This window comes from Periplaneta americana, chromosome 10 (assembly GCF_040183065.1).
Source record: "Periplaneta americana isolate PAMFEO1 chromosome 10, P.americana_PAMFEO1_priV1, whole genome shotgun sequence".
Lineage (NCBI taxonomy): Eukaryota > Metazoa > Arthropoda > Insecta > Blattodea > Blattidae > Periplaneta > Periplaneta americana.
This window is the reverse complement of record NC_091126.1, coordinates 158841307-158857916: the sequence shown is the minus strand read 5'-3', so window position 1 is coordinate 158857916 and position 16610 is coordinate 158841307. Positions and strand designations below refer to the sequence as shown.

Sequence of the window (16610 nt, the reverse complement as noted above, 5' to 3'; positions counted from 1 at the left end):
AATTAAACTTCACCACATCATGATGTATCACACCATAATTATGTGTCGCGAAGCTTGAGTTGTGAGGGTGCTAGGAACACTAGACTATGTCGGTACTATTTCGCCTTGTCTGTAATGAGGCGATATTAGCGATCCTAGTGGTTAGCAACTACCTATGGATGCATATTTACTACGTACTGAGCTTCGTGACTGTATATACTAGAATGTGGACGTAGCTTGAAAAAATGTAGAAAACAGAAATTTCACACACAACCCCCTTTAAACTATAAATCTAGTCTCGTGATAGTGGGGATTTCCTCATGCACGTAACATTTTTGTATAGTAGTTACGTATAACACATTTATTAAAATCATCGATTTCCGTTACAGTTTCAGGAACACGTTTCTTTTTTCAGCACATTTCGTCAGATTCGAAGTGAAAAGGCTCTTATAATTTTGATGTTAGAAACATGAAATTTCTACTGCATGTTCTATACACCGTGGTTAACAAAACAGCGCATGGGCTGTATGGTTAAATGAATATTTTATGAAATAAAAAATTAAATATTTATAGCGGCAATATAAAATATCTATTTTTAGGTATTTAGGTATGCAATGGTTGTAAACATTTTCCCTCTTTTATATTAAAGATATAGAAAAAGTGATGAGTGACGTTATTCTAAATAGGCCTATGCCACTGGTCTTACAATAAAAATTTTCAAACATTTTACTGAAAAATTGAGAGAGAGAGATTTCATTTTGAAATATGCAAATTTTTTAGAATATTGTTGTTAACTCAGAAACTAACTGACTCACAGAAATTAAACTTCACCACATCATGATGTATCACACCATAATTACACGTCACGAAGCTCGAGTTGTGAGGGTGCTAGGAACACTAGGCTGTGTCGGTACTATTTCGCCTTGTCTGTAATGAGGCGATATTAGCGATCCTAGTGGTTAGCAACTACCTATGGATGCATATTTACTACGTATTGAGCTTCGTGACTGTATATACTAGAATGTGGACGTAGCTTGAAAAAAATGTAGAAAACAGAAATTTCACCCACCACCCCATTAAACTTTAAGTCTAGTCTCGTGATAGTGGGGTTTTCCTCATGCACGTAACATTTTTGTATAGTAGTTACGTATAACACATTTAGTAAAATCATCGATTTCTGTTACTCTCTCACGTTTCCTGTCTGATATGTCGAATTACCCTTTTTCAGCGTCAATTTTAACACTTGAAACTGAAAGTATCGGGGATCAAGCAGATTAGGAATGCGTTGCACATTCTTTAAATTAGTTACGAATATTTGGGAACCCAATTTCGTTTTTAATTTTTTACTCCTTTCTTAATGGAGTTACAAACATTAGCAAACATTTCTCGGCTATGAATATGCGATTTTCTTTTAATTACCTACGAAAAGTAGGAGCTATAGGGACTACTATACAATTCTTTCGCGAAAGAAATTCACTCACTGTGATAGTGCGCTATTACCTTCACTTGCACTTGGGATTCATCGCTGTTTCTCCTAATGGTCACATAAACGGAGGATGTGAAAATATAAACATTTAAGTAGAGCGTTATCGCAATTATTTCTAAAATGAAAACGTAAGCTCGTGTCCTGGGTTTTGCAGTCAAGGTTGTACCTTGAAATAGACTGTGTTAACTGTATCTAATATTTGCCTCAAGTGATACTAATATAACTTATACACTGCTTTACTCAAGAGTCAATATCTGGTCAATAACAACACAAAATCGATAACTTTAATGTAAACTGTAACATTCTTGCAATATTCCCAATATTTGAAGAGAAAAGAAATAGACCGTGTCATTCCTACAATTAATAGCGGATATGGTTATTGTTTATTCGAACTTGTCTTTGACAAGAAATATTATGCATATCTGTGTTTCAACTATCTCGTTTCTGAATGGGTTTCCGGAAAGAATTTTTAATCTACAGATCCAAATTGACGACGAAACTCGGTGCATAAATAAATTAGTTTTTGACACATGGAATGAAACTTCGCAAAGACTTTTGAGAACTTAATTTTCAACTGAACTACACTTTAACCACTTCCCTGATTAACCCGAGTTAACTCGTGTGAGTCCCATTTTCGCTGCTAAGGATTATTATCCCGAATATATACGTTTCCATCATTTCATTAACCTTTTCCTGACTAGATGGCTACAGAAGTTAGTGATATTGCTACTCTGGTGGTGGGATTCCTACGTTTGGTATACGATATCTGAAGGCAGGGAGACACCCTTTGCCTATCGAATGGTGGTAATTCGTAAGATTTTCGAAAAATACACCCCGAATGTTCTATCACTAAAGGCAGGATGGCCAGGAAAATCGCCCAACCCACTTCGGCTTACAGGTAGACATTTTCCAGAAGTTATTCCACGAACTCTGAAGAAGAACAACCCAACCAGACAGGATTTCATGTGTAGTATTGCGAGAGACTCAAATATGCAAACATTAGGTAGTTGCTCACCACTAGGATCGCTAATATCGCCTCATTACAGGCAATGCAAAATAGTACCGTCACAGTCTATTGCTTCTAGCACCCTCAAAACTTAAGCTTCGCGATTGTAAATAGTAGACTGTGATACTACTGTCCGGAATACAATGTGCCACTGTGCTTAATACCCTGCTTTCGAGTCTATCACACGACAAGCAACATTTAACGCCTTGATAACAGCACTGGTATTGTACCTCATAAGTTAATCCATAAAAAAACATAAGTTGGTAAATAGTTCAGGAGAAAATCAAAGTGGAACAACTACCAGAGCTGGAATCAAGGTGCACGAGATAACTCGGGATAATAATTCAGGTATGAATGTTTGTCTATTTTATAGTGGTTTTTTAGGTATGTAAGAAAATTAGTGACGTACAGTGATTCTGTAATATTAAACGACTTATATACAAAAATAAAAAAATGATTATTTTTTTCACAAAATTGGTTAAATATATAGTAAGGGAAGAGGTTAAGTATTTCCATACTTTAAGTTAATTTAAGAGTCAAAGACAAGCATTAATTTACCCCCCAATGTCGAAGGAACACGCTCAAGAACAGACGTTTCTCAGTTTCCAATTATTATATTGCTACGAGCGTATAATTAGTTATTCCCATTAAGACTGCGTCCCGGATATTTTATTGGAAGGAACGCCTCGGCACACGACAAAGCGAGACAAACTTGTTTTGTAAACAGAGTATCCGTTTTCATATGCCGAATCGTTCGATCCTTTACGATGGCCCACGAGACGGGAGCGCTACGTGCCAGTTTCATTCATACTGCTACTTCACTTGGGCCCACTTAAAGTGGTACAATGAGTTACCGCTCGCTACCCCGCGAATCAATCAGTTTCCTTGTAATACAAAGCCACTTGATCTCTGGTCCGTCACGACATGGCCAGGCTACATGATTTTATCACAGCCAATGTCTGATTCGGAGAGCCAAGCGTTCAACTTTACAGAAGAACTTGCGGAATATGCAGTTGAAGGTATTTCGAAGACAATGATTCGCAATAATCACCGAAGTGGTAATTGGTAAGGAGCGGATTCCTATGTAATTCAATATTCTTTTTGCGTGTGATAAAACACAATTAACAAAGTTAAAAATTCCGAACATGAAGTTTCAAGTTTAAAACACGAATTTTATTTCACAAAAAAACACATATTTTCATAAAAAATTTATGTAAATACATATTTTCAGGAAATCTATTATAAACACATAAACATTGGAGTTTTTTTTTAATTAAATAATTTTTTCTACAAGAACTTTTAAATATTTTAAAACTAAATCAATTATATCACTCAGAAGTACGTTATCTTTTTTTAAGAATTCTTGGTTGCTTCGTGTTTCTAAGCGCTGTGTAGTGTATCCGTGATCCATTTTTGTAATAGTATCGCCTCAAGTTCTGGGAACTGCTAGGCAGCATATCAATGTTATAATTAGAGAATAAATTAACATGGACAAGGAGGAGAGATCTTGCAACACATAATTAGGAATGTTTATTGTTGCTGAAGATGATTTCATTCCACGCTTTGTTTGTGAAACACAACAGATAAGAGCACGGGTATGAACATTATTTAATTTAAACAAATCTCTCTCCTCTCGCTCATGTCTATCAAGTAAGACAATATATCTTCCTGTGATTCCTTGTCATCGGGGTTCGTTAATCGATATCCTTCAAGATATACTGAAAGATGGTTATTTAAAAAACGATTTGGCTTTCCTATTAGCAGAATTAAGCTTTTTGTGTGACACCATAAAAAAACTCGAAACATCCAAAAACCTGTTGTCTGAAATAGGGAGGTGCGTGCCGTGGAAATTAAACTAGACTCGCTACCAGGTTCAGAAGCACAATTACTAAGGGACAAATTCCAGAATGTGTTTGGGAAAAACAGTGGATATAAAAAATGTGTAAAGTTTCTCAAGTATTGGAGGATGTGCCTGTAGGTGAAATTGACGGTGTATGTGTTTGTGAAATTCCTCTCTTTAAATATGCACGTCTGACGTCCTGTGATGTGGAAAGATCGTTTTCACAGTATAAGTCGTTGTTCACAGATAATCGGCATGCATTTGAGGTGGAGAATAAATTTGGAGATGACCTTTGTTGTTCACTGCAATTCTCGGCCAACTACTAGCACTGAAGTGTGGTTGGTGGGTACCTAGTAACATTTTTTTTTTCAAGCTAAGAAAGGAATTTTTGTCATATTTAAAAAAAAAATATATTTTTAGCAAATATTTTCGTACTTTTTAGCACATAAAAAATAAATATATTAACAATTTTTAGCACATAAAAATCCGCTCCCTAGTAATTGGCGTTGTATTTTTCGTCAAGTGAAAGTAACTCATCTTACGCGTATACACGCAGCGGCTACAATTACTTAGTTTGGCGAAGGTTTCCCAAATATTTTATCTGCAAAATATTTTGTCATATACCACTAAAATTTCTTGATTAAAGACTCTAACGTCCCTCCCGTGACTTTCATTTTCAGTTCATTCTTTCAGTCTTTGGATAAACTTCAGTTTACGGTTTCCTTCCTTCCCCGCTACCCACAAAATTCTTACTTTGTGCACACAAAATTAATTTCTGGCAGTGAAGAGTGCCTTTTTGTAAGCGTCATGAATGATGTGCACTCGAAAAACACAAATATATTCTTTCAGACCTTCAAGTTTAAACTGTTTCCAGTCAGGAAAGAGTACACTAAGTTTTCCCTCCAAAGTTATTAACACACGACTTAACTTCTACACTACTAAATCTAATGTACGTATGAATGGTACTCACCCCAGCCTTTGGGCACTTGCCGTCGAGGATGAGACCGGAGATGTAGTCCATGTTGCGGTACTTGTTGCTGCCGTTGAAGCACATGTGGATGTTTTCGTTGAACTTGGCTTCGATGTCCTGCAGACTGTAAACACACACGGCGGAGCGGATTTGCGGCTCGTTGGTGATTCCGCGGCTTGGGCCGAAAACCCCCACGAGCACGGGGTCGTTCGGCTTGATGCCCAGACTGAGCGCCAAGTCGGCACCCGCCTGAGTCACTTTGGCGTCCTGGATCAGGTTGTAGTTGACGTCCCGCACCATACACTGCAACGTCACTTCTGTATAGCTGTCGTAGTTGGCATCGTTTATGCAGGTCCTTGCCAGGCGGGACACATATCCCAGCTCCTCCTGGCCCGGCAGCGGCGACTGTTTCTGCACGATTACAAAGTAGGCGAACTCACTGGCGTTAAACCCGTACACATACTTGACGAGGAAATGGTCTCTGTATTTGACGTCTATGCGCACCATCGACTGCTTCGAGAAGCTCAACTCGGCGTAGTCCAGGTTATACAGATTGCGGCTCGAGATCGCGGGGACGTCGTGGCGATACTCGCCGTTGTTGGTGAACGTCGTTCCCACGTACAGCACGTTGGAGCGTCCCCAGGGGTTGTAGTGCTCGGGTCCGATGAACGCGTACGTCGACGCCACCTCGTCGTTGGCGGCGATGCTTGTGGGGACGAACTCCGGCTGCAGCGAGATGTTTGCCATCTTGTATTTCTCGCAGGCGCCCTGTTTCAGCGACCCGCAGGCGATGAGCGTCCGCGACTCGGGGTCGATGACCAGCACCTTGTTTACGTTCTCCATGAGCGTGGTCTGGATGGAAGGGGAGTTGCAGCCCCTGGCGTGGCACTGAGGGCTGTCTTTGTGGGGCCCCGTGACGGCCGTCTCTTCGACGCGGAGTGCCGCGTCCAGCTGGAGGAGTCTGTTCACCGCTCCCGCGTACACGCGACCCGTGCTCTTGTCCACCACCAGGTGGGTAAACCGCAGGGCGCTGGAGTTGTCGCTCGCAGGCGGGTACTGCGCGAAGATGTGTCTGAGGGCGGCGTCGGGGCGCTGGGCGGGCGGCCCCGCACTGCCGCCGCCGTGCCCCACGTCCATCTCCGTCACCACCCCCATCCCGAGGCTCAGCATCACCAGGGCGGCCACGACGCCCATCTTGCAGGGAGCGCTATGCGGCAGTCTACCAGAGCGTCACCATCACCAGACCTGCGGGCAAGGCATCGGTCGGTCACATGTCCGCGCTGGGACTCATTGCTGTGCGAGGTGCCGGACCGCGCCGTCGTGCGCGCGCAGCCGACAAGTAGCGCCGCGCGGCGGCCGGCCCGCGCACCCTCGCGATGGCTGCGTCATTTACATCGCACACTTCTTTACACTGCTTACGAAACGCCTGCGCGCGAGACGACGGATTACTTGTTTCTTCATTTTACGACCCTTCCAAACTACGGAATCACCCAGATAACTTTATAGCGATTATAGAACAATCATACTTTGTATAAGCACATCAGACGAAACGCAAGTATTCCTAGAAAGCCGACATCATCTAACAAGCTATTACAACTACTGAACTTTGCGCTAATGCACACATCTACTTCACGCACGGAGTGAATTTTTCGACGCTTAATTTAGTATCATACACACCCTTGTTTTCCTACATTTGGGCTATTCCATATGAAATCGATCAGTAAAAAACCTCGCACTTTTTTATACTCTAATTTCTTCCCTATTTATACGGGACATCATTTTATTTTTACTAACATTTTTAATATTAACCTGGCTATATCTTTAGAGAACCGGAAACACAGATTGCTCCCCCTTCCACGACTGTAGTTCGATGATACTAGCTAACACACAAACAAATCACTTTAATAGGTATAGGAGGGAAGAAAAGTAGTTCATCCACTTACGTAAACTACGAAACATCGCGATTTTGAGTTCGATAATTTTCATTAGGTTTTCGTTTCATCAAAATACAGTACTGTATTAAGAATAAGTGTTTTTACTCACGAACTGAGTTAGCCATGCGAACGTATTCATTTTGCAGTGTATATTATACTGTCTAAAGCACATCAGCGTACAATATAGAGATTGAAGTTAAATTGAAAAATAATCATATGGATATTTAAACACACTTTTTTATATGGTGGCTGTTAATTTCGATACAGGGTTTAGTTCTAATGTGCATATTATCGCACTATAGACTATTATACCTAATCCTAATTACCAGTTTCGTTCTTCGTACTAGTAACTCATGTTGAAACAATTCTGTACCTACTCTATAAAAGAGTACCTTACGTACTATAAATTCAATCTTCACTTCTGCCCGATCCGAAAAGATAAAATTATTCAGACATACTATCTACTGTCCGTCCAAGTGGTTATGTCATAAGGTCGTAGAAAGGAGGGAAATCACGTGACAGTTAATTACTTAACGAAGCCCTTTTATTTAAGTTATTTTAAACAGTTGTATAATATTACGTATACGTCCAATTCCTAACAGAAATTAATGTTCTCAGGAAAGAGCTAAGACAGCCCAACCACTAGCTGGCGAATAAAAGCTGATGGGGTTAACCGAGATACGACGTAGGCAAATGGATGACAGTACCTGTGCGAAAATAATTCAATATTGAAAGCTCTTTCGTCACTGGAAAACGCGAACATATTTTTCGAACGTACTGTGGCTACTATGACTGTATATGCGGTCTTAGATCTGTGTGGAAGAAGGTTGAACTTCGTTAGTAGAAGGGGTGGGAGTGAAGTACATTCAAAAACTCAGGTACAATAAAAATTGAAGTAAAAATAAAATGATGTCCCTGTACAAGGTGCTGAGGAGAGTGCATTTGCAAAAATATACTATCGAAAGTCAAACGGTTTTCTTGTTGTTGAGCGATAAATTTACCGTATTTTATAAAAAACAAGTCTCTTTCAGCGCTCAGAACTCTGGAACCATTTACTGCAGAATATTGAACGAGAGCTCATTTTGAAGCTGACATTTGGTAGTTTATGATAAGAAGTAATCCTTACTTTTTATTGTATATAGAGAGAATAAATGTTAATAAACGTTATGTTTTATTTAACGACGCTCGCAACTGCAGAGGTTATATCAACGTCGCCGGATGTGCCGGAATTTTGTCCCGCAGGAGTTCTTTTACATGCCAGTAAATCTACTGACATGAGCGTGTCATATTTAAGCACACTTAAATGCCATCGACCTGGCCCATGATCGAACTCGCAACCTTGGGCATAGAAGGCCAGCGCTATACCAACTTGCCAAACAGGTCGACTGTATATAGAGAGACAGATAATCTGATTTTACTTACTTTTAGGCTTTTTGCCCATTTGTAAAAATGTAAAAAAATATTGAGAAGCCTTGCATTATTAAGAGGGATTCGGCATTGTTTGCTTAGTGTCACGGCAATAAGTTTCGGGGGTACTAAATAAATTATTTTCACACGCCTAGACTTGAAAGGCGCAACACAGCACACACTGGCCGAGAGATGAAGATAAGCTAGCGTTGGGCGTCATTTTACTTCTGTGTTTATGAAAACCTGTGATAAAGCTAGCCCAGCTATGCGCTACTAGACAAAACATCACGTGTTTATGTCTCCTGGCCTTGCTTGCCTAGGCTAGCTCCCGCCTCACAGTCAGCTGGTTAGCTCACGCGCGTACTATTTATTTTCTTTATTTGATTTTTCAAAACATTCTTATTAACGTTGCACCAGTAAAAAATACGTGTTTATTTGTACTTTCAATGCGGAATCTAACCATATATTTTAAAAATATTTTTTCGTGGGCAAAGGTGTCTTAATTAAGAAAAATCTAAGTTCCTCCATTTCCATAAAAAGTAAGAAAAACTGTTTACATGTCAATATAAACTTTAACTTTTCAGCATCAAAATAAACCATGATTTTGATCATTGGGTGAAAGGGTTTCGGGGCCACAACAGTTTAAAGTTGCTAATTTTATGAAAATACGATGAATTAAAATATTTTTAATTTAAACACTATGAAGTTATGATGCATCAAACTTTGCATAAAGCATTGTACCATAGTTGTCTACGGACAGAAAAAAGTTTCATTGTATTTAAAAATTGCAAGGTCAATTTTCTCTACATTTCGGTCGATTTGAGATGGAATAGCCCATAAGCACGTCAGACGAAACGAAAGTATTCCTAGAAAGCCGACATCGTGTAACAAGCTATTACAACTACTGAACTTCGCGGTAATGCACACATCTACTTCACGCACGGAGTGAATTTTTCGACGCTTAATTTAGTATCATATACAGCCTTGTTTTCCTACATTTATTTACTAACCAAAGCACTGTATACATTTCCACAAGTTCAACACACAAAACAGACGTTCTTGTGTTTCCCGCTACATTCTACTCTTTGATGCGGGAACTCCTACTTCAATGTGTCAGCCAGTGATATGATAGCTCTATGAAATACGGGAATTTTGCTAACATTTAGCAGGTAATCTACATGTAAATATATGTCATGTAACATAAATACGCTAAGCAAAATCTCTAAACATCGAAATGAGTATAACCTAGTCTATTTAAGGGAGAATTGACTTGAATTCTGGGTGAAACTTTTCATTAGTTTTAATTTATTATTATTATTCGGTTCCCTCTTTAAAATGGTGTATCACATATGATTATATTAAAATTACTCCTTTAAATTTTTTCGATTTTGTGAGAAGGGCTATGCAAGTTCTAATTTTAACGCTCTCTTTACATAAATTTACGCATTTTGAGAGGAAAATTTATCTTTTTATTCTTCCAATTAATTCTTTGATATTTTCTCTTTAAAATGACGTCACACACGATTACACTAAAATTATATAGACCTACATGTTAATTTTTCTTTTTCTGAGGTGGCACGTAGGATATGTAAAAGTCCATTCACAATGAAAATTAAACATAACCGTAACATAAACACAGAAGATCATTCACAATGATTCACATAAGCATTGACATAAACATTACCGTAAGACGTTAACATGAATTTTGCAAACTCCCAACTTTCATGCTTATGCTTACGTGATTTGCAAACAGATCACAATCGTGAAGCGCTGAAATATACGACAGAATATGAGGAAATGGTGTCGTTGTTATGTTTCCATGGTTACCAAGTATGTTTGCGGTTATGTTTATGTTCCCATCGTGAATGATGGTATGACTTTCACTTTACCGTAACGTTTGTATTCTTTTCTTTTGGTTATTTCACAACGCTTTATCAACAGCTTAGGTTATTTAGCGTCTGAATGAGATGAAGGTGATAATGCCGGTGAAATGAGTCCGGGGTCCAGCACCGAAAGTTACCCAGCATATTGGGTTGAGGGAAAACCCCGGAAAAAACCTCAACCAGGTAACTTGCCCCGACCGGGAATCGAACCCGGGCCACCTGGTTTCGCGGCTAGACGCGCTAACAGTTACTCCACAGGTGTGGACGTTTATATTCTTAAGTTAACGCTTACGTTATGTTTAATTTTCATTGTGAATGAGCCTTAAGCCTTATTTTAACGTTAATTTCCAGTTTAGTTTTTTATGCAAAAGGAAGGATTCCTCAGCTTCAATTCAATCTACAAAGCTGAAATTTTCAAGAATTGATTGTATGGAACTTTTACGTGTATTAAAACAATGTTTTTTAAATTTGCTACGATTTGGAGACGTTACAGGCGTAATGTGCTGAATACCGTTGAAAAAATACACGAATGCGAAAAAAATATTTCTCAGTAAGAAAAAATTAAAGAAAATCTACTGTTTCAGCATAAAGTAGGCCTAAATTTATATGCATATGAGCTGTAAAAAATCATCTGTCTAGCCTGTCGAGAAAACGTTCCTTACGTGAGACATAATTTAACATACGCAATTCCGTATTCCCTTAAAATCGTAACTAAATCTGATGTATATACTCACTTATGAAACAATATATACGCAAATTATCTATCTGCACCTAATACGATTTCAATTTATCCCAACACGAAGGGAAAGTTCTCTTAGCATTTGCTTCCTCTGTTATTCCACCTTCTCCATTGTAACAGTACAATCACCGCAATGAATGTAAATACAATATGTAGTTGGAAACAAAAGAATCAGCTTATCTACAACGGTCGGTCAACTGTTGCTCTACAATATCTAATACTGGGAACGTTCAATATGTTTCATAATGCATGGAAAATGTTATTCGGTTTTGCCATATAAAATCACAGCCTTTCCACACATGATGCCCCTCTCAAGCTTTCGATTTCTAAGTTACGTGTCCCACAGGGAAGTTCTGAATGTATTTCACTCTGATCAGCTCAGAAACTCCTTCAAAAATTACGAGATAATTAATGTCAATGTGTTTCAAAAATAACATGCGTGTTATATGCGAAAAAAAATAGTTCCCATCACTACCTACTTATTTAATTTTTATTAATAACCGCATACATGACTTTAACAATTATGAAAATATCCAATTGGAAAAGTTTACATGAACAAAAATTTAATCTACATCATCTTTATAATATGGAAGAACACCTGTAAACAGCTTCGCCGTTCCTAGGAGAGTTTAACGTGAATCTCATTTGTTGCCCTACACACATCACATCGATATTCAAATTTCTCACCTAATTAATATTCCACGGTCTTTGTTACTCCACCCTCACGCAGCTTCCTATCACAAAGTATTAGAGAGTCAGTGGTGGCTCGTGAACTTCATTACACACATCGACTGGCAAGATATTTAATACGACATCCTGTGATGGGCAGTTGAATAATCGATTGTTCGGCTAAACGGCTTTCATTTTCTGTGCCACTGCTTTCTCTAAACCTAACAACACTTCTTACGTAGCTACTGCAGGATTTTTTGGAACTCGTCCGCGTAACATCAAAGATCGACGAGAGATTGGACAAAATTTTGTGTTTCTTAATATTGTTTAGGTTCGACATTTTGTGTAAGTACTTTATTGGGGGGCGCGCACTAGTGTAGCGGTTAAGGCGTAACTCTGCGAGTCGGGAGGGCGCGGGTTCAAGTCCCGATGAAGTCGTGAATATTTACATTGAACTAATACTTCCAGCAGCACTATGGTCCTGGGTCTATTCAGCCTCTAACAGAAATGAGTACCGGGGGCATTTCCTTGGGGGTAAAGGCGGCTGGCACGTAAGACCATTAAAAGCTGATTGTATTGCCAGCTTTAACATCTCGCCACTCTCTAGGCCGGTTTGGCATGTCGTAGGGTTGACTTACTTTTTCTTACTTCTCCAATAATATAATTCAGAATTGCTAAATTCAATTAAAGGTACTGTACGGTAGAACCTCACTAATTCGGACTAACTGGAGGAAAATCCATTCAGAATTAGTGAAAGTCAGAATTATAGATCATTTACAAGAACAGGATTATTTCGACAGGTAAAAATATGATATTGTTCAGTTTTTCATTACTAAATTAGTGTTTAATCATTTTATTTCACAAAATATGGAATACGGTGGGCGGTTAGCTGAATTGGTAATACTGCTGGCTACAAACTGGAAGATACGGTGTTCGATCCCGGGTGTTGACGAGATTTTCTCGTTGTCGAACTTCCAAAACGGCCTCGAAGTTCATGCAGCCTCCTATAAAATTGAATACAGAATCTTTTCTGGGGATAAATGGCGCTCTGAACGTGGTGCCAACAAAATCACTTCATTCTAGTGCCGAGGTAAAGAAATCATGGGGGGCTACCTCCATGCCCAGCCAAGTGCCTTCACGGCATGTGAAGGGGTTACCTTTACTTTCAATAGTCTATGGAAAACAAAACATTAAGTCGGCAAGTCTATCGTGCTATCAAAAAGGAGTGCGTCATATGGCAGTAAAAATTGTTAATAGCCTCCCTATCGATATAAAAATGAAACTCAAAACATAAAATTATTTAGGGCCAAATTAAAGAATTACCTAATTTCTCACGCCTTCTATTCTGTAAGTGAATTCATGACATTCAATAACGCTTCATGAAATTGATACTAAAACTTTGTGTTGTACTAGTAGACTATATTGTAAATCTCGTCTGTATATATTTCATCTAGACTGTGACTATAAATTAAGATTTTATAATAGTACTGAGTTTGACTTGTGCCATATTCTAGCTGTTAGCATGTATGAATACCATGGAATGTTAATAAATACAATACAATACAATTAATCAAAAGAAAGATGATTTTTAAGTGCTTTAGTCAAGCCAATTGCTGAGCATAAAGTTATAGCTTTGGAGTTTTCAGACTATAATTTAAAGGAAGAGGTAGACTAAGTTGTCTGCGTCTGTTTGTGCTGCTGTTTTTATGTAGGCCTAAATCATAACCAATTTATTTTAAGGCAAAATAAAATTTCTGGCAGTTAGAATTACAGTCCACAAATGCAATTATTGTTTAGTTAACTGTACGAAGACAGGTTTGAACCTCATAAGCGGCACCAATAAGGCATCATGCATTAGGCATCTAAACCAGGAGATAATGGGGTAGTACAAATTCAATTAATGCACCTCAATGAATGTTATTTCGGATAAGTTTAATTTATAGCCACCTTTTTAACTTCTTGTATTCACTTCTACCTCAAGTGTGTGAAATATTAACCTCCAAGTTTCATGTTAAGAAAAAGTTTTCCCAATTATCACGAATTCCGAAATCGTGGAGTCCTAAACAGATATAGGCCTACCTCTAATTATTAATAAATGCTAATAGTTCTCATTAGTTACATTAAGCTACAATGAGTCCACCGCCGTAGAGTAACGCTTAGCTTGCCTGACCGTGAAACTAGGTTCAAATCGTGGTTTGTGGCAAAAGAGCAAATGCTGGGTAACTTTCTGCGCTGGACACCGGCATTATCACCTTCATCTCACTCAGACGCTAGATAACCTTAGCAGTTGATAAAGCATCGTAGAATAACCAATTTTAAAAAAATAAGCTATAATTTCTCTGAGAATTTGTGTCAATGGAATTGCGATGACATTTCAGAAGCCACAAAATTCTTAGCAAAATTAAATATTCTCACTATAGGGCTACTTATTCCTAATACTACCAATGTGGTTCTATTATCTTCCAGCAGTAAAGACGGCCGGAACACAATACGCGATCCTCCTAGTGACGCGATTGTCACTAAAACTTCACCTGCCTGCCATCTTCAGTGACGTATACTGGTGTAGCTCACCGCGCCGAATCTCCACGTGGAATTGGATCACAGTAATGGTTAAATCAGGGATGCAGAACTGAAGAAGAGAGAGGTGGAAGCATGGGGAAAGAGTCTGTTCCTCATCCACAATCCCCCGACCTGGAATTACTAATCTGTGACGTCCGCAAGCACACTGAATACATATTTCCTCTCCCGCTACCATATCCAATGACGTGTGAAGGTGAAAGGAAGGGATAAGTCACGTGGTTAGGCTTGTGACGTCTACCACAATTGTAGCACATTTTTGCATTCCTGGGTTAAACGCTACACGCAATTTCCACAAGAGACCGTTTCGGAATTCTGTCCGTTTATATGGGATGAACGACACTGGAACTCTGTTTACTCTTCAACATCCCATTTAGTTTGGCATTCATATCAATCCCTCCATTAATTCTTCAATTAAAATTAATATTAACTCAGCATAACGCCAATACATTAATAATGCGAATCGAGTGTCACATTACATTCAATGGAACGTTACAAAATGGATGAGCAGTTTTCTGGTTCGGATGAACTTATAAAATTAGTCATACTTTTATATAATAATAATAAATTTTAAACAGACACAGATGGACGTGTTACGACACGTATTGACTGCAAAAACAAATGTTTCACTTTCCCGTTAAGAACTCTTTTAAACAAGAAGGAAAGTCAAACAATTTCAAATTGTTACACCTGATTACGACTTGATCAACTGTTCAAAATCTACGAGACTTGAACGTTGTATATCAGAAATAACATAAACGCGCAAAGTAGAGGATTATTAAAGAAATATTCTGGAGATACACATTTTAATATTGCATATATTTTCTGAATGTCGTTGACTTACTCGTAAGACCTCGTAGCCCCAATTCCGTTAGAGGAAATTGTGCAGGGGAGCAAAATATCTTCTATATTTTTTATATACGAGCTAACAACACTTACGCATTTGCTATTTATAAACAATAACATTATTTCTAGATTTACGAGTTTCATCACGCCTCGCTCAGTCGGTTAAGGCGCTTGCCTGCCGGTCTGAAGTTGCGCTAGGGCGCGGGTTCGATCCCCGCTTGGGCTGATTACCTGGTTGGGTTTTTTCCGAGGTTTTCCCCAACCATAAGGTGAATGCCAGGTAATCTATGGCGAATCCTCGGTCTCATCTCGCCCAATACCATCTCGCTATCACCAATCTCATCTACGCTAAATAATCTAGTAGTCGATACAGCGTCGTTAAATAACCAACTAAAAAAGTTTCATCATAGACGCACATTGGAAATATACATACTATCCGTTGATAAAACGTCGTAAAATAAATTTAAAAATAAGCTACAACTTCGCTGATCATTTATGTCAATGGAACTGCGATAACATTTCAGAAGCCACGAACTGACTGTTAGTCATACATTGTACAATCACCGTAGAAGAACAGTATATGAGTCTACGTATGATCTGTCATTTATGGATCAGTCTGGGTATGATCACTAGGCCTTGGCTGCAATTGCGTTGCGTGTTTATAATTTGTTCGGGCATTTTATATTTTATTACTGATTAATTTAGTTATAACAGAAAATGTACTGTGCATTTTAATACAACTAAATATGTAATATAATTTAAACTGTGAGTGTGGCATTGTCACAGAGAATATAATGTGGAACTGAGAGTGGAATTGTGGCAGAATATGAAAACTGCTACAAAGAACGAACCGTATCCGAAAGTTTAGGTCTATGTTTCTCAAAGCAGGATGAAATTGTGTAGAGATAAAGAAAGGGTCGGTGTCTTCTTTCATTTGAAATTAAGGTGTAGAAAGAGCACAACAATCAGTTATTTTAATTTATAATGCACTACCGGTATATAGCAATAATTATCATTATCATTATAATTAAATAAAAATACAATATATATTACTGTAGGATGCGAAAGATTTCAAAGTATCCTGTTCGACTTAAAGAAAACGGGTGTATTCATGTTTCAAATAATATCGCCTTCGCCTAAAGCAGCCGTAATATTCTTTGGTCCACACACTCTGTAACATGCGACACGAACAATATAATGCCTACGAATCCGCAACTCATCTCATGTCCCGCAGTTAACGAAGTTCTCATGTGAACATAGACAGTGGCGACCTT

General features: G+C 38.6%; 1 protein-coding gene across 11 annotated transcripts in view; it reads right to left on the bottom strand.

The window, feature by feature from the left end:
- The window catches only part of PlexB (plexin B), a 1260445-nt gene that overhangs the window by 1228237 nt on the left and 15598 nt on the right, over window positions 1-16610 (bottom strand). For all 11 annotated transcript variants that reach the window (XM_069838306.1, XM_069838310.1, XM_069838312.1 and 8 more), the window contains exon 2: window positions 5282-6526. In XM_069838306.1, coding sequence (XP_069694407.1) covers window positions 5282-6475 — 1194 coding nt within the window. In that variant the 5' untranslated portion in view covers window positions 6476-6526. The remainder of the gene's footprint in view (window positions 1-5281; window positions 6527-16610) is intronic.